Genomic DNA, 19,530 nt, shown 5'->3' with positions numbered 1-19,530 from the left:
CAAACCGCGCTGCAAAACCTCGCTTAGTAAGTGGCATAGCGCTAAAAGTAGCAAAAAGCGGCTGAAATTATACAAAGTAGCAGCAGACTTAGCAATGCAAAGCAAAAGCTGGACAAAAAAACTCTCTTATATTCATTTTATAATTTTGTCACAAAGCAAGTGCTAAAGTATTAAATACTTCCTTCCGCTTTTAATGTCAAAGTAAATTCATAGAGAGCACCATTACTGTGAAACAAAAAGTTGTAGACGCGCTCTTGGTATAAGACTACTAGAAGTGGTTGAGAATTACAGGGCAGTGCACGAACTACTTAGCAATGACTAGTTGAGTGTGACTCACTTATAGCATATTACACTCAAGCGCTATGAGTAAATCTGCTCAGTTTTGCTGTGCGATATAATAACGACGTTTTTCGCACTTTTTTTTTGTTTTAAATGTATGTATAACTCGAATACTCATATTCGAATGCCAAAGATTAGAATACTTGAGTACTAAGCGAGTCTCGAATGATCGCTACTATTGTTTTTTTTTTTGTTTATGTTTTGTTTGTAACAAAGAATTTCCCAGCTTCACATTTAAGCTTCTAACAGTGCTTTCTTAAAGCAGGACATTCGCGTTTTGACATTTAAATTGTAAGCTTTACATTTTCAAGACGTATCATCAAGAAGTACTAGCTACACATTAAATCACAAAAGCTGTGTAGACCCTTTTGCAAACGCAGTTCTGTTCGTGTTTGTTGCAATAATGAATGAAAGCGGCAACTTGATGGCACTTTGTATTTTCCATTGTACTTGTTGTTTGGTTTGCTTGTTGCTTGCATTTGCGTCTGCTTTCGTTTTGTTTGTTGTTGATTTATTTTTATGTTTTTGCATTTGTAAGGTCATAGAACTTGTTGTCTGCGTTCAGAGAAACTTTTACATTTTCGCTTTTCACCAACCCAACCGCAACATCAAAAAGGAGCGGTGTCAAGCGGCTTAGTGACGCAGTTGAAGGGCAAACAAGTGCAAAAGGAAAGTGGGTCCATAGCATTGTATTGAGTGTTGGCCGAGCTCGAGGCTACTACTATCTCACTTAATATAATTTCACTCTCTTTATTTTTTTTTTTTCAAAATTTTCTCACGACTTGAGTTGAAAATTAAAAATGTCGGTAGTTGGGGGCGTCGCTTCACCTCGACCTTAGCAAGTTGTTAAGTCCAGACTAAAGAGCATTTAATGTAAATATGAATTTGTGTGTTCCAAAATAATTACTGCATCTGTTGGCTTGTAAGCAACGTATTGTTAACTTTATTTAGGTACTACTGTAAATTTGTATTATAACTTTGAACTTTTGCCTTTTGTTGTAGTCTTGCACGCTCTACAGCTGTCGTATCCCAATTGCTTTTTGCGGTTGATTGTTGTTGCTATTTTTGTTGTTTGTAGCAGCCGCACTTCAGTTTGTGCACCACCTTCAACTGCGCTAGCGTACACTTCACCACACCGTTGGCCTTACATTGGTGCAATGCAATTTTATTGCCACCGCGTGCTTGTAGTGAAGTTGGCTGCAATTGTGGCGGAGAAAAATCAAATTCTGCTAAAAAAAAGTTAAACAGTTTATGTCTCCTTGTTTTTCTGTACATATGTATGGATGTACTATGTTTGTATGTGTTTGTGCTATAAAAGCTTCGTTGTTGTCTGCACATCTTCGCCTGTTTACCCGTTTATTTGTTGGTGTACGCACATACAAATGCATGTTTGTGCTGCCACTATTTGCGCTGGTAATTTGTGTATGTGTGGGTGTTAACGGCTGTTTGCCTTTGTAAACGCCGATTTACGTTGTTTTCGCTTATTGACCACTGTGCAAACGAGGCTCTCCTCCCTATTTCCATTTGGCTCTCTAGCCCCATATTGGTGCCCGCGAGTAGTCCTTATCAGCGCGCTCTTTCAATGGCATAAGGTGCCACGCAGTGACATGCTTCGGTATGCAGTCGACGTTTGCCTACAAGTTCTTCTTTTTGGCCAAACAATCGAGGTTCAAGTTTTGATTTCAATTTGATTGAATTTCAATCAAACTTTTTCCCGCAAAAGTTTGCACTGATACGTAATAAAACAAGAACAACAATAAACTAGCGTGAAAAAATAAGCAATTTACTTAATCGCGCGGAAGTCGCTGAATTTAAACGAGATGCTTAAGCGAATATCAATATAATTCAACATAGTCCAATGAATCTCTATTTTTTTTATTTGAAACTTGAATTTTTAATAATTTTGGGAACTGAATTTAATAAATAAAACAATTCAGAAATTGTATGTTCTTTTCAAACAATTTTGAAGTTTTTCGTAAATTTATAGTTTATTTTTAAATTTTGCATTAACCATAAGCTTTTTTTAAATTCAATTATTATATTTACTATTTTTATATATTTTAATAAAATTAACTTTTTATAAAACATAATTTTTAGTTGAAAATAGAATCATTCTCTATTTTATTTATTAAAAATTATTTTAAGCTCAATTTCTTTGGGAAAATTTAAAAAAAAAAATTTATTATTAAACAAATATTTATAGAACGTGTTTTTTTAATTTTTTCAGCTAAATTTTATTCCAGATATATTTTTTTTGTTTAAAAAAATTTTTAAAATATTATAATAAAATCATTCTCATTTAATTTATTAAAAATAATTTTAAACTCAATTTTTGCATGAATATTTAGATAAAAATTAATTATTGAATGTTTTGAATAACCGATTTTTTTTACAAATAATTTTTTATACATTAAATTTTATCTATCTAATATTTTAAAAATTAATTTTATATAACAATTTTTCATAGACAAACAGACATACAAATTTTTTCTAATAAAATATAAAATAACTTTTTAAACTGTATTTATTTTTAACTCAAAGTTTTTTTTATCTGAACTTTGTATAACTTAAACAACTGAGTTTAAGAATACTTTTTTAACATAAATTATTTTTGTAATATTTTTGCATAAAAATTAATTTTTAATAAACTTCTTTAATTTAATAAATATATTTAAAATTTGATATTTATTTTAGTTAACAGCATTAACTATTTAAAACATTAAAACTTTTTACTTAAGTAACTTGCGAAAATTAAAAAAATATTTCATATTCAAATTTTAATTAAAACTAGTTATTACTGAATTTAATTTCTTTTTACAGTCTTCTTATATCTTCATTTAAATAAAGTTCTGACTAACCGGAGCCTCAAAGTATGATTGAAAAAAGCCTTAGTAAGAAATCGGATCAGAAACTGAAATCGCTATTGTAGTGTTGAGAGTTTTATATTTATGTTTTTTTAAGATATTGTAGCTACTAAAGTACTCAACATTTCCAACTTTCAATAAACTCATATTTACTTGCGAAAAAATCCACTGTGAATTCACAGTAGCTCCAGTAGCCTCAAAGCGCTCGGCTTCCTCAACTTCACAGTAGTAGCCTTGAAAGTTGTCAACTTTTTCCCCAGCTTATGTGACCATGCAAGTTTGCCACTACATAGCGCACTTCGCATTGCCATAGTTTTACCACGATGCGAGCTCGTTAGCCTGCAGCCGCGCTGCTCATGCGCACCTTAGCATTTTGTGTACTTTGGCTGCTTCAGTTGCCCACTTAACCAAGCATTTGCTTGACGCACTCACTGAAGTGCACGCTGAAATATTTAGCGATATATGTACATATGTATTTCTTAACGACTATTTACATAATTAATACAAGCGCTTGTCGACGCCGAGGCTACGAGCTTCAGCGTCAACTGAGAACAGTCACAACACACAAGTCAACAACAGCAACTAATGCGGCAACAACAAGTTGGTCCAAACATTGTAAACAATTTAGATTATACATAGCTATGATAATATATGGCATATATACATATATTTGTGTGCATATATACATATATGTATATATTTATATGCATATAAGTGTGTGTATATTTGTTTGTATGTATTTCTATATGTTTGTTGATATATTTGTTGCAGCAAACACACAAATGCTAACTCAAGTGATCTTGGCGACATGCTTTATGGGTGGTGGCGACCTACAGCAACAACAAGAAAAACAACACGAATCGCTTGGTTATCAGCGTTAGCCATCGTCTGCAACATGGCCGGCAACTGATTATGCGTGCAACTACGATTTCAGCTTTTCTAAAGGCAATCTGTGAGTTGTTGTTCCTAGTTGCTCAGCAAACATGGTAACTGCTATTGCTACTGATTCTGTGTTTGCTTTGTGATGATTTATCTGAATTTGCTTTTGACTTTACAATTTTCATAATTCGTTTTTTATACCCTGAACAGGGAGGTATCGATCTGAAGTTTTTCTCCAATAAACTGCTCATTTGTCAATACCGCCGATATCGGAACACTATATCATATCGCTGTCATACAAACTGAAAGATGAATATTAAATTCTTGAATGGAAACATTTTTCATTTGACAAGATATCTTCAAGAAATCAGCCATACAAATTGACCTATCAAAATCAAGATCAAGAAGGAATACACTTGTGAAGGGTATTATAGCTTCGGTGCAACCTTAGTTAACATTCTTTCTTGCGTTTCTTCTCTTTAATCTGCTCACTCATTGTTTTCTATTTATTTTCAATTTCTTCGCCTTGCCACACGCTTTACAAGCCTTTAGCAAACAATTTTCATGTTAACTGCGCCAACGGTCGGGCAGACTCGCTGATTCGCTGGCTGACTGCTAAACTGCCTTACCTTACCGATCAGCAACTGATCATTGCTGTGATCTTTCAGCATTTCACGATGTTTGTAAGCAAACTAACAAATGCACTGAAGTTGTTTGTGGTTGATTTCCTTTTCTGTGTGCTATTATACCTGTGGCATGCCTCACTATGATGTGCTGGGTCTTTCAGCGATCGCCTTACCTTCGTTACGTACTTGAAGAGTTGTTGAGTACTTTAAGTATCGCTGAGTGTGTGTAGGCCTTTTGAAATGTTGCCTCATTTGCCTGCACAATTCTTGGTTGTTTTAGTGGTGTTTTTCAAGAAGTTTGTAGTGTTTGCTTAGGAGTCTGACTCCCATTGTAATGGATTTATGTGGTGTGGGCACGACTGCCACTGTAATGATGATCTGCTGTGTCTAATGCATTTATTTGTAGAAGTTGTTAACTTGGTGAGATGTTAAAATGAAACGTCCATTTAAAACGGCAACCGAGAAGGGATTTGTTTTTGTAAATATTCCTAGACAGTGGCTTTTGCAGTGACATTGAGGGTATGATATAAATTTTTTATTAAACATTACTTTTTTATCATTTTTATACCCTGAACAGAGTACTTGTATATCAAGTTTGCCACGAAGTTTTTAACACACGGAAAGAAATGTCGGAGACCCTATGATGTGACGAGCTGTGTCGATTCAGTCATATCGGCTCTTCGTATATACGCTATGTACATGAAATATTCCCTCAGCTTTTGAGATATCATCTGAAATTTTGCACACGTCCTTTTTTTTCTCAAGAAGCTCCTCATTTATCGGGTCACTATATTATATACATAGCTACCATACTTTTTTCGTGCTTTTTTTTTAATTCCTTAACTCTACCCTATTTCCAACATTGCATTCCATTCGAAAAAGGTTCAATTTTTCACAAAAAATTGCATTAAAATTACATAAGCGCCAGAAATCAATTGCAATTATCGTCAACTCCACGACTTCCCAAGCACTCAACTCTACTGCACTCCCCACATGCAACTGGCAATTTTAAACATCACTCGCTCGTTTGGCTTAAACTAAGTCCAAGTCCGTCTGCTTACCTGGCCAAACGCTGCCTTGGGCACTAACGTCTCGTCGTTAACTATACAATCAATTACAAATTAAATAAACATGATTACCAGGAAAGTTTTTCTTACCTCCAAACCAAATAGCAATGGGTAGTGTAGTAACCTCTGTACGTTTACTCCGCGCTGGCTCCTTGGTAATTTCATGTGCTTGTTGGTTAGCAGTATGCAGTTGTTGTCTTTGTTGTTGATTTCGCTGGTTACAAGAACCGACAACAACAACAATTGTTAGCAATTGTAAACTCCTGACAGTTAACGCCTTTTACTTGCAACGCTGCCGGGCATACGTACTCCGCAAACACGACGCGACTAAAGAGAAAATAAATAAAACTGCGTTTTTTTTCTGGCGCGAAGAAATAAATGCTAGTTGCTTGTTCATAGAAACAAAAAATATATCAATGAATGTTGTTAAAAGTTAATAGCATAAGCGCGCTGCTTCATTACATGTCACAACATTTAGTATAAGAAAGGAGTCAGACTCATTACAATATGTCTATAGAGTAAATGGTACAATACTATATACAAGTACTTACTCGTTCCAAAGAAACTTTTCTTTTGTTATATCACGAACCATTTGATAGAGTAGTGCCCGAATAATTGAGTTATGTTATTTTTTAACTTTCATTAATTAATGCCGGACTTTCTATTATATAATATAATTCATTAAAGTCCTAATATTTCTCTCTTTTATACATATTTGTTTTTAATCGACATAAACTTTTGACAATTCTTACACTTTAGGCATAAGATATGTTCAGCAGTTCTAAGTAAAATTGAAAGTTAACATTTTTGTCCTATACTTTTGTTTCATTTCTAAGAAAGTTGCCAAACTTCTCATACAGTTTTTTATAACAGATCAAAAATTGCTAGAGATTTCCCTTATTCTACTAAAGTCTATGCTAACAGCAAGTTGCGAATTTTAAACGTTATAACAACAAAAAAGTTTAAACTCAAAGTGTGTTCACGGGTTAATTTTGTACATATTTGTCGCATTGATGCTAAAATTTTATATTAAAACTGGTTTGATTGATGAGTTAATAAAAATATCTGAAAACATTTGTTTTTTTTTAACCGTTATATATTTGATTTATTTTATTTTTTTACACCTCTAATAAACGAACAAACTTCTTGTTTCGAAACTTTTTTTAGGAAATAATAAACTGTTTTTGATAAAAAAAAAATTTTTTTGTTGTTCAGTGTTACAATTTTTAGCGGAAATTTAAAATGAAAGTAATCAATTAAAAATTCAACATTCATGCCGAGAAAAAGTCTACACTGAAAGTGTTTTTATGCGTTAATTTCATACTTTTTCCGCCCTAAAGCTTAAATTTCACATAAAAATAATGGTTTTGGAGAAAAAAAAATATTTAGAAAAGTAATAATTTTCGAAACGCCGTTACATTTGTAATTTTCATATTTTTTCTTACCATTTTTAAATTGTGTCAGTTTTAAACGTGAAAAGTTTATATTAAATTTTTTTTTATAAAATTGCTGTTGTTGCAATTATACATATCTTACTTAACTGGGGCATACTGTACTTATTTTATTTTTTGTTAGCTTTTTTGCTGTCAGGCGCGCAATTTATACTAGTAAGTTGACTTACCATTTAAGTTTATTTAAAATTAAAGTTATGCGCATATTTTTGCATTGTTACAACAACAAAAATAGCTAGCGCAGTCAAAGCAACGCTACCGAAATGGTAAATGCATTTTCCGGAGCAAAATGGGGACTTTATTTCGAAGTGACTGGTCAACTTAACTACCTTTTAGCTTACACACATACATGTATATACATATATACTATTGTATATGTATGTACGTCTCATTTAATTATTTAATTTTTTGCACATCATTTTCCATGAATAAAATATTAGTAAACAACGCGCCGTACCTCAAATCGTAATGAAATGCGTTTCAGCACTTAGATCAACAATGACAAGTCAAAGATGAACCAATCTTACACACACACATACAAACATTACACATATGTCCACTTGTGATCCACTTCAATTTCAATTTGGGCTTCATCAACGGCAACATCATCATCAACTCGAACAGTTTGACGGACTTTGGCGTTGGCCGCAGCGCGCGAAGGGCGATTCGCGGTCTCCTTGGGATTTGTCTGGAAAAGGCGAAAGACAAATATTGTCTTACTGCTATGTTTTCTTTAACAAGAATGCAGTTGCATGCCACAACTATAGCTGCTTGCTGGCTACGCCATTTCCTACTCCAATTTCCAATTCCAATTTTGTGTTTGCTGTGTCGCTATTTTTCTTCGGAAACATTACTCATACTTGTCGCCGAACTGCACACTCGTTAATGCAACAATGTCCAAGTGGCATGTTTATTTAGTGTGCTCAACACACAGACACACGCACATAAAGGCACACAGATTTTTTTCAAAATCAAATCAAGTGGTCACAGTCTGCAGCATCATCAAGTGAGCTGATAGTGAGTGCTGAGTGGTGAGCGCTGAGTGCCAGACTGCACACTTTGCTATTTACAAAGTTCTTGTGCTGCCAGCAAATCGCTAGATCGTTGCTGCCACCGTTTGTGGCATGCTGCACTATCACTTAGGAACCAAGAATTTAAGCGTGGTCTTGTTAACTCATTAAGACGGCCAAGTTTAACTGTTATTTTTCGTTGTTGCTCCAGTTAGCTGTTGCTTGCATTCTATTTACTATTTATTTATCTTGTAATTGCGACTGTGCTTCTATTTTCGTTTGTATTCTCCAAGTCTTCTTCAAGTGTTCGCTGCACCTTAAAAGCAGCCAGCGCACATTACTTGCCACAAATGTTTGTATCGTTTCTGTTTTACAGCCAACTTGATTATGTTTGCACTAATCTAAAGTTATGTTATGCGGCGTCAATGCTGCAACTAAGCTGTGCAACAACTTGCAAGCAATATGAGGAATTGTTGCTTTTTTTCTAAAACTCTGTGTTCTGGCGTTTTTTGGCTCTTTTTTATTGTTTCACGAGTTAGTTCTCAGTTTTTGTGTTATTGTTTCTTTTTTGCTTTGCTGTAGTTTTTTCCCTAATCATGCTCTTCGTACTTGAAAGCATTTGGTCACGTTTTGACGTTTAAGTGTTTCTGCAGATTTTCTAAATTTTCATATATAAGTGTATGTGTGTTTCCCATTGTTTATAACTCTGCCTGCCATGCGCTTTTGTGATTTGTTGGTTTTCTTGTTGAGCACTTTTTATTTTTTTTTTAGTATCTTAGCCGATGCTTAGGCCAGGTTCATATTTCATGCTGTTATTTGCTTTTACACAATTATTACTGTATAAACATGCCTTACAGATAAATAATGATTTTGTGATATTTTTTGTGAGCATTGTGGAGTGCCATTAAAGAAGTAATCTTTCGTTATTGCAAGACGCTAGAAAAAGTGACTAAGATTTCAAAACTGCAGAGAAAGGAGATAAAAAAAAATACAATACTTACCTTTTAAGTCTATTTAGACATGAAAAAAAAATTTTGAAGTAGTAATTTTAAAAGAATTTTTTTGTTATTTTTATTGTACTCATACTTTTTATTAATTTTATTAGACTTTTATTTAAACGTAGTTGATTTTACTTTATTTTATTATTCTCATTTTTTTATATATTTTTATTACATATTTAAATAATATTTTTCTTGGCTTTATTTTACATAATTGTGTTTCTTTTTACTTTTATTTTATTTTATATATATATATAAATAAAAATCCCAATGTAAATACACACGTTTAACTATTATTAGTTTTTCTATAACGGTGAACTCTATATTTTTAGCGAAAAAAATTTCTTTTCGAGCAAACTGAAACTTTTTTTAAAAATTTTAAAATTGGTTTTTCAATTCCTGGGTTTAGAAAGTCTAACCGAGAAGTCTAATCGGCACAATAATAGTATTTAATAGACTCGGAATTTTATTCATTATAGATAATCTCGCACTCAGCAGTACTTTGCCACTTCCGAATGCACTTATATATAAACTCAAAGCAAATTTACCAACACCCTGTAAAATTTAATTTCCCAGCTCCAAATATTGAATTACACTGTCTCACACAATCATGCGACATACTCAACATATTCAGCTGTTATTTGCATTATTAATTGCACAACAAATAATAGAACAAAAATTCGAGTGCACACGCTGCGCAAACAACTACAACTATACAAGATTTCGAGACAACAAAAAAATGCGAGCGTTTTCGAAAACACATTTTGGAAACCCCCCAAAAAGCAGGTCTCTACACATTTTAGTGGCAGTTGTAGTGCCACTTTGTGCAGAACTTATTTGAATGTTTGTAATGTATGAATGTGTATGCATGTAAATTGTTTAGTGTCAACAAATGTTATTAATTAAAATGTCATTCAAATTTAACATAATCATCTACAGCAGCATTGTTATTTGTAGCTCAACTGAATTGAAAAACTTCAGCAGCTACAAACATGTGCATACATACATACATATAATGTATATATATATATATATATGTAGTCACTGCGAGATCATAACAATTTCCCTACATTTAGTGCACAGCACTTTCATCAACTTGCCACAACGTGCCGTATAGTTGGAGATCAACTGACAGCTGTGCAGACACAGCATCATTTGCGGCTATTGTGGGTACAAAAACATACATACATACATGAACACACATACATACATACACTCTATTGCCAGTAAACCAGTCACCCACCCAGTGAAGGAGAAAGCAACGAATACATGCATACAATGACACACTTGGTTTCTTAATTTGAATGTTTGTGTGCGTGTGGGTCATAGTCACCGAAAAGTAGTGTAATTCTAGGGTCGCCTTCGCAAGTTACCAATTTCACCCCCTGTCAGTCAGTCATTCAGTGTTTTAGCGCCCTCACTGTCAGTTTACGTTTAGCCTTCTGCCTGCTACTGATTCACTAAATGCTTTTTGTTGCTGCATTTTATTATTTACTTGCCACGCTCTGTCCGTTTTTCACCCTCTTTGCGCTTGTTGCCTTTTTTGCCAAACACTCTCGCCACGCTTTTCACAACAATTCAGTTGCAGAGGGCGAAATTTTCATTTGTGCTACATGCATAACGGTAGGTTTGTGTCTGTGTGACAGCTTTCGAAGTGTCAACTTGGCAAAATATACACAATTACAGCCGCTGTTTGCCACTCGGATACTCGCATATTCCTCGATTTCTCTTCTACCCACTTTTCTTATATTATTTTCTTTGCAGTCACCGTTTATTATTTGCTATTGTTGTTTGCGTATTACAGCTGTTACCATTGACAGCTTTTCGCCTGCTCTCCTATTGTTACTTTACGTTGGCCGTTCTTTAAACCGGCTACGCTCTAGCTATTTACATAAATACGCTCAATGATTTTGGCTTGTGGGTGCATAAGGAAGGGGTAGGTGGGTGCATAGTAGGCGCTAGACTTGCAAAAGTTTGAGTGTTCAACCTTAGTAGGTTTATCGGTTGGTCAATGTACGTTTTAGCAAGGATTACAATAGAAAACTTTGCAAAGCAGAAGTTGAAAGTTTAATTTAGCAAATTGATTTCTCAACTATTTTTTGATTTAATTAAATTTTTAAGTAGGGCAACTTTTATTATTTGTATATAAATTTACAATATTACAATGAGTACGCAAGTTTTTGCTCAATCTCTCACCTATGCTGTCAGCTGTCAACTGTCAGTTGTCATATCACTTCTCACACTACTTATTGGACTCTGCCAAGAATATGATAACTCATTTGAAGGTGAACAGTAGCCTAATTATCGATTTAATTTATTTAATGTAAGTAAATTTTTTGTATTAAATAAATGTTTAACTATAGTCTAACTGTCACTTTGCCCTACAACTGTCACTCAGCTGCGGTTTGACCACCAAACAGTCACGACGTGCGCATAAGTTTCTATAGCACGTTCGTATTCGACAGTTAAACCGCAGCGTGTAATTAATACTTACAAGTATATTTTTTTATTAGTATATATATTTGCATATCTTCAAAGATTGAGCACTAGTAACATCTGGGGCACTTATAAATATATTTTTTATATTTTATATCGTCAATCTTATCGGCATATACACCATTTTGCAGGGAAAGGTGTTACATCTGGCTTTAAGCACAAATTATTGACGAATGTAATTTTCTAACCACAAGTGTCACTTTTCATAACATTTACCAGCACTCAAGTGATATACAATATATGAACATAATCGTCGTTATAGGTATACAAGCTCTTTTCAATATCCATAAAATATTAGCTAAAAGTCGTGCGATATAAATATCTTTATATATTGTATATTAATAGATATCAACCTATATAACAATAAACAAGTAAAACAGCTCCACTCAATACTATAAAATTTAACATAAAATCATATTTTTTCAAACTCTCAAAGCTTTGATCGTTTATATTTTGAAGTTAACGTTTTTCCTGGTTTTGTATGAAAATATTTCACTTTAACATTAATCTACATTTATTTATTTACTATTCGTCTAATCTAATAAGTTCGCGTTCACAAATCTGTACCAAGTTTCAGCCAAAAAAATATATACCTACATATATAATGTCTGATTTTAATAACTTATGGAAAACGATTTTCTATGCGATAAAATAAAACAAATTAAATATTTTGTGCGAAAACACCCTGCATATAACTCACTCGCCGTCTTATATGTATGTATATAAATATATATACTTACATATGTATATATAGATACTTGACCACTGCAATGTCAACAAAACGCTGAGCTGTCAAGCTGCAAAATGAACAATTTTCCTAATTTAGTTTCATCCAATCAGCACACGCGTGCACACACAACGCATCATATTTTCTGGTGCAACAAAACCTCAAAGAATTGAAGAAAAAAGCGCAAATTCATGCTAGAAATACACTTTAACGCGCGCGTGCACACACACAGTTCAAAACGCGCCATAATCTACGCTCTTACTCGCTATTAGTTAATTCATTTCACCACCAAAAACGCACCATATAGCGGTGTTAATGTGTAACAGCAGCCGTTTGTGGCTGTCAAATTTAATCGAAATCACTGATTTTGATTGATGTGGCACAACTAAGCGGCGTGGCGTAGGCAGAGCATCATCTGGTCCAGTCAAAGTGAATTTAAATGTAAATAACTTTTAAATGTATTTGTGCGCTTAATCGCAAGTGTGAGATTGTCACGCGCACTCACTTCTATTGTTTGAATATACGGACATATGGCAACTACCGTGGCGTTAAGGGGTTAAAAGCAGGCAGCGCTAAGGTCAGCAACTTGCTATTCGCAACCTCAGCCATAGTTTATTGCTTGCCTTTCATAGTTTACTAGTCTCTCACCCTGCATGTGGAATACGACCAAGTGTTTGCTTGCCACTTTCGCCGCCTGTTTGCTTTGAATTGAAACAAATGAAATGGAAGTAAGAAAAACAATATTGGAGCTGCTAGTATTTAATTATATATATATGTGGGCTTGTGTGTGAGTTTCCTCTTTTTAATATTTAATAGGTTTTTGTTGATTTAGGCTCAATTGTTTGTTGTCATCCTCTGGAGCTTCGCGCGCGCACAGCATCCGGACTCAAGCTAATCGTTTGTGGTTACTAAGTAAATACTTAACATAAAATAATATATATATCTAAAAAAAACATAAGCGCTTAGTTACCCCTGCTCTCTTGTTGTTGAAATATTTAATAATTTTTGCGTCTTGTATGCTCTTCTCTTTGCAGTTATCCTTCATTTGTCGCCCAGCGCTGATTTGACAACGTGCTGCGCCTGCGGTTTGAGCATTCGTACGTACAGCGCACGTCTCTGGCATTGCTACAGCCACTAACTTTGCTACACATTTGCGCTGTCAACTGTCTTCAGTCAGCTGTAGGCTGTCAACTGTCATAGACAACTGAAAGTTTTTAACAAGCGCAACTCATTCTTAAAACTACAATTTTGTTGGACACAGCGCCGCTTTGGAGCGACTTACTCGCATGAGCATAAGTTTCGTGCAAAATATTTAAATAAAAAACTTACACACATAAATATAAACACATACAGACGTCATGTCACGCACAACGGTACACAACAGTAAGACGACGCGACGGCATCCGCTTGCGTTATGCAATTCTGTCTTTGCGCTCAGCATCGTGCTGCTGCTACACACACATAACTGTCATGCGGACGGCATGCAACATCTCGCGGATAGCGGCGGCGGCGTTGGCATGGGCGGCATGGGTCCACATTCAATGGATGTTAGTCCCGCGCCGGGTTATGGCCTACCCGCCATACCGAAAGATCCGAATTCACGCTGCGAAGAGATCACTATACCAATGTGTCGCGGTATTGGTTACAATATGACCTCCTTTCCGAATGAAATGAATCACGAAACACAGGATGAAGCTGGTTTGGAAGTGCATCAGTTTTGGCCACTCGTTGAGATCAAATGCTCGCCAGATTTGAAATTCTTCCTTTGTTCTATGTACACGCCTATCTGTTTGGAGGACTATCACAAACCATTACCGGTTTGTCGTTCGGTTTGTGAGCGCGCACGCTCGGGTTGTGCGCCGATCATGCAACAATATAGTTTCCAGTGGCCTGAACGTATGGCTTGCGAACACTTGCCTTTGCATGGCGATCCGGAGAATTTGTGCATGGAACAGCCATCGTATACGGAGTCGGGCAGCGGTGGTTCGGGCCGTGATGGCACGTCCGGCAGCGGCTCGGGCGGCAGCGGTGGCAGTGGTGGTAGCGGCAGTGGCGGCGGTGGTGGTAAACGCAAGCAGTCTGGTTCCGGTGGCTCGACTTCACAAAAATGCAAAGGCAAAAATTCAAAAAACTGCCAAAATTCCCTAGGAGAAAGAACAAACGCAAAGGATTGCACGTGCTCGTGTCGCCCGCCACTCCTACTCCTGGGGAAGGAAGCGCTAATGCAGCCACCACACATGCATTACCCGTGGTACATGAATTCAACTGTACAAAGAATCGCCGACGTACCAAATTGCGCGATCCCCTGCAAGGGCCCGTTCTTCACAAACGACGAAAAGGACTTCGCCGGCATATGGATCGCCCTGTGGTCGGGTCTGTGCTTCTGCAGCACACTCATGACGCTAACCACGTTCATTATCGACACCGAAAGGTTTAAATATCCCGAACGCCCGATCGTTTTTCTCTCCGCTTGCTACTTTATGGTAGCTGTTGGTTATCTATCGAAGAACTTTCTGCAGAATGAAGAGATCGCCTGCGATGGTCGCTACTTGAAGGAGAGCTCCGCTGGACCACATTCATGCACTATGGTATTTCTAATGACGTATTTCTTCGGCATGGCTTCATCCATTTGGTGGGTAGTGCTCAGCTTCACTTGGTTCCTGGCCGCTGGTCTTAAATGGGGCAATGAAGCCATCACCAAACACTCGCAGTACTTTCATTTAGCCGCCTGGCTCATACCCACAGTGCAATCAGTAGCCGTTTTGCTGCTCTCAGCTGTTGACGGTGATCCCATACTCGGCATTTGCTATGTAGGCAATCTCAATCCGGATCATCTGAAGACATTCGTGCTGGCACCGCTCTTTGTATACCTCGTCATCGGCACCACCTTCCTAATGGCGGGCTTTGTTTCACTTTTCCGCATACGTTCCGTTATCAAGCAGCAAGGCGGTGTTGGCGCTGGCGTTAAGGCGGACAAACTGGAAAAACTTATGATACGTATTGGCATATTTTCCGTCCTGTACACCGTCCCTGCAACCATCGTAATCGGATGCTACCTGTATGAGGCCGCCTACTTCGAAGACTGGATCAAAGCGCTCGCCTGCCCATGTGCACAGACAAAAGGTCCTGGCAAGAAACCATTGTACTCAGTACTAATGCTGAAATACTTTATGGCCTTGGCAGTTGGTATTACATCGGGCGTTTGGATCTGGTCCGGTAAGACGTTGGAGAGTTGGCGTCGCTTTTGGCGTCGTCTCTTCGGCGCACCGGATCGCACTGGCGCCAATCAGGCACTCATTAAACCGCGACCGCCCATACCGCATCCGTATGCTGGCTCCGGCATGGGTATGCCAGTGGGTTCGGCGGCCGGTTCGCTACTCGCAACACCATACACACAAGCAGGTGGCGCATCGGTTGCCTCCACCAGCCATCACCATTTGCACCATCATGTTCTTAAACAACCGGCTGCAAGCCACGTATGACATGGAGAGTCAGGCGGAGCTTCAACAATGGGCGGTGGTGGTGGCGGCGGCGGCGGCAGTACAATTGGCGGTGGCAGCGTGCTGGGCGGACACGGTACTCTGATGAGCACAGCGGGTATGAGCAATAGTACGGTTGGCGGCGGTGGTGGTGTTGGTGTTGGGGCTCCTCCTGGCAGTATGTTGCACGGTGGCGGCGGCGGTGGTATGGGCGTGGCAACGCCCGGTAATATGGGTATGCCTGGCGTTTATGGCAATGGTAATGGCGGCGGTGGCGGTGGTCCAATGGGCCCCATGGGCGGCAATGGCGGTGGTAATGGTCCCAGTACGGCACCCGGTTCGGTGATTGATTCACGCGCGGTGTCCGTGGTCGTTACGTTGCCTGGTGGGCCGGGCGCGCAACACCCCGGGCAGGCGCTGAGCGACTATGGTCCTATATAGTTAATGGTACGGCCAGATACAGCGCACTGGGTGTCGACGAGCAGTTTTTCGCAGCTCTAAATGCAAGCGATTGCATTGTTGCATTTTTCTTTAAGTTTGCGCACTTTGGCGCCTGCGCTTTAAAGCGCTTGCGTAGTGTTAATGTGAGTTGTAGAGTTACAACAACAATGCGCCATATTACTTTCTGCTAGTTTATAGTTGTACAATAATAACATATTTAAATACATAAATTTAAACGAATATGTAATAAAGTAACGAGTAAGCAAGCTAAACTATATAATTCTAGTCCATTTTCATTGAAAGAAAAAAATATAAAAAAAAATAAATCAAAATAAAAAAATTAATAAGTTAAAATTGAAAATGTATGAGACAACAACAAAGCACAATTTCTATAAAATATCATTAAATGAATTAAAGCAAAGATAGTCAATAGCTTATGGAGTAAAACTTGATCTTGCTGCACCATTTTTTTCTTCTTAATAAAAAAATATATAACAAAAAGCAGACAAATGAAAAATTTTAAAATAGCAAATGAAGTGTTGAAAAGTTAGAAAAGGGTTAAGCGATACGAAAAGCACATGAAATGCGCGCGAAAAAACAGTTTTTCTATAAAACATATTTTATAAAAAAATCTATTAACATCATTTCACTTATTCCTAATTCATTTTTCAACTCTCTACTCAAATAGACTGATTTAAAGTAATATTAAAAAAATAAAAATAAATAAATATATTTCACTAATAAAGAGGAACACAATATAAATATACGAATTGTGTAGAAACCCGCATAAAATATTTAAATTATGAAAATTTTGACGGAATGCATATGAAAAGGAAAAACAAAAAAGCGACAGGGTAGAGAAAAACAATGTAAAACTAAAACGATTTTCAATTTCCCTGCCACCGAAATTGCTTGAAAATCGCCACTGCCAAAAACGCCAATGCCATATTGCATTACAAAAACAAAAGTTATCATAATAATAACAACAATAACACTACTTATACATCTACATAAAAAATGCATGTAAATTTGCCAGCAAAGAAAATCGAATATCAAAAATTGTAAGTAGTTAGCGGAGATGAGTTAAAAGCATAATTACGAAAAGAAACGTAGTAAACGTTCAAAGCATTTGTAAAATATATTTCATGTTTATTTGTAGCATTTATTACGCCTAACTGTATGTAGCGTTTGTATGTAAGCATTGCTAAATATAAAAAATATTGTGGAATATCATGGCAAAACACACATTGTGAGTTTAAAATGAAAAATTATAATCCACATGACATGAAAAATTGCACTGAAAAGTATTTATGATTAATTTATGAAATATCAAATGCCAACGAGTTAGCGCAAGCACATAATGTCCAATTGTAAATACCGAATTTTAGTTTTTTTTATTTAATAGCATAAAATTTAATTATTTAAGAAATTATACGCGCGAAATTATTTTGTTCAAAAATGCAAATTACTGCAAGTGAAATTATATGAAAGTGCACTAAATAATTTTAATAAATAGAAGAAAAAAATTTTACTTTGCATAAAAATTGAAAGAAAAATTTACATAATATTTAGAAGAAAAAACTATTTTTACATAATGATTGCAGGAAAAAGATATTTTTTTATTTCTCTACTTGCGAGAATACATAATTTAAGCGAATTTTCTTATTTTCAAAATATTTGTTGAGAATTTTGAATTTTTTTAAGATTTTTTTTTTAAATATTTCCTTAATTATTATTTTTATTGAAGATTTCATTTTCTGCACTTTAATACAACAACATTCAAGCGTAATGTGTTTTGTTTAAAAAATTTATTTTTATTAAAAATTGTTTGTTAAAATTTTTTCAATATTCCTTCAATTTTTTAATTTTTACTCAATACGTATATTAAAAAGATAAATTAAACTTTCTACAAAATTTACATTAAATTTTCTGCAACTAAAGCTTTTTCCATTACAAAAATGGTGTTGCAATTTTTCCAAAAATGTTTTAATAATACAAAATTCTAAAACTAAATTTTCTTAAAGAAATTCTGTTTAATTTAAAAGTAAAAACTATTCAACATAAAGATTATGCTTAGTATTTTTATCAAAATTCATTGTTTATAAAAAAAATATGTTTAATTAATTTGAAAAAAAAGAAAATTCGCTTCAATATTTTGAAAAAAGTTTATTATTTATTTATGGACGATTTTAAAATTAAATATTCATGTCATAAAAATTGTTCTTCCAACAGCAAAATTCTGTTCAATATTGTGAAGAAAAAAAGATTTGTACAATTTAATTTTTAAAATTAAAATATTCTCGCTAGTTGTGTGAATATTTCACTTGTTTGCTTAAAAATCATTTCGTTAATTTTCCAAAACCGAAAACGTACTTGCGTTGGGCGGACGCAACAACCACAGAAAATAATTTTATATGAAACTATTTTTTAATTAAGCGCATACAAGAATTTCCTACGTATTTTTAATAAGTTTATTTGTTTACATTTATAAAGAATTAATAATAATAAGTATTTTTGTTTGGTTTTCGTTTCATTTTTATTTCTTGCTGCAGAGAAATTGTACATATTTGCATGTAGTCAAGCATTATATAAATTAAGTTAAAAAAAATACTTATTTTTTTATAATCGTGTGTTAATGAAAAATATTATGCCAACAAGTACATAGTTATATAAGCGTAAGCAAAGTAATTGTATTGAATTTGCAAAGCATTAAAATTTATTTAAATATTATTAGTATTTATGCAAGAAAGAAAATATATAATATGTTTGTATTAAGAAAATTTATTGAAAATTTCGGAATGTGAGTAGGTTTGGTTGTTTTTAGATTAAAAATAATATAAGAAAGGATTAAACATTACTAAATATATTATTTTGAGCCTAAAACACTCAACAGCAGCCATTTTTTTGGAAACTCACATTCAAAGTTGTGCGGCTGTTCTCTCTCAGCCGGTTTTTTCACTGAACGAACAACTTTTCTCTTGCTTTATTATATTTAAATTTCACCTAGTTTAAGTTAAACAGTCGAAAAGTTGAAATTGTGTATTTTATTTTATACTTTATCTTTTAATGATTATACTTTATCGATTGATTATTGTTTTTATTTAAAAATGCTAAATAAAATGCAAACAAAAAATAATTATTTACAAAATATAA

At 35.1% G+C, this 19,530-nt stretch overlaps 2 protein-coding genes across 2 annotated transcripts in view; both read left to right on the top strand.

The window, feature by feature from the left end:
• Positions 1-15,939, top strand: part of LOC138855560 (frizzled-2) — a 67,001-nt gene extending 51,062 nt beyond the window's left edge. Inside the window, exon 3 of the mRNA XM_036358419.2 lies at positions 13,492-15,939. Within this exon, the coding sequence (XP_036214312.1) occupies positions 13,816-15,939 (2,124 nt within the window). The 5' untranslated portion in view covers positions 13,492-13,815. The remainder of the gene's footprint in view (positions 1-13,491) is intronic.
• Positions 15,940-15,966: 27 nt separating this feature from the next.
• LOC106623503 (uncharacterized) lies at positions 15,967-19,530 on the top strand. Its single transcript, XM_036358538.2, has one exon. The coding sequence runs from the start codon at positions 15,967-15,969 to the stop codon at positions 16,375-16,377; it is 411 nt and encodes a 136-aa protein (XP_036214431.2). The 3' UTR covers positions 16,378-19,530.

Source organism: Bactrocera oleae, chromosome 6, assembly GCF_042242935.1.
Source record: "Bactrocera oleae isolate idBacOlea1 chromosome 6, idBacOlea1, whole genome shotgun sequence".
NCBI lineage: Eukaryota > Metazoa > Arthropoda > Insecta > Diptera > Tephritidae > Bactrocera > Bactrocera oleae.
This window is presented reverse-complemented; position numbering and strand designations above follow the sequence as displayed.

Excerpts from the sequence above, each read along its gene's own strand:
- LOC106623503 (XM_036358538.2), top strand. The coding sequence starts at position 15,967 with ATGGGCGGTGGTGGTGGCGGCGGCGGCGGCAGTACAATTGGCGGTGGC.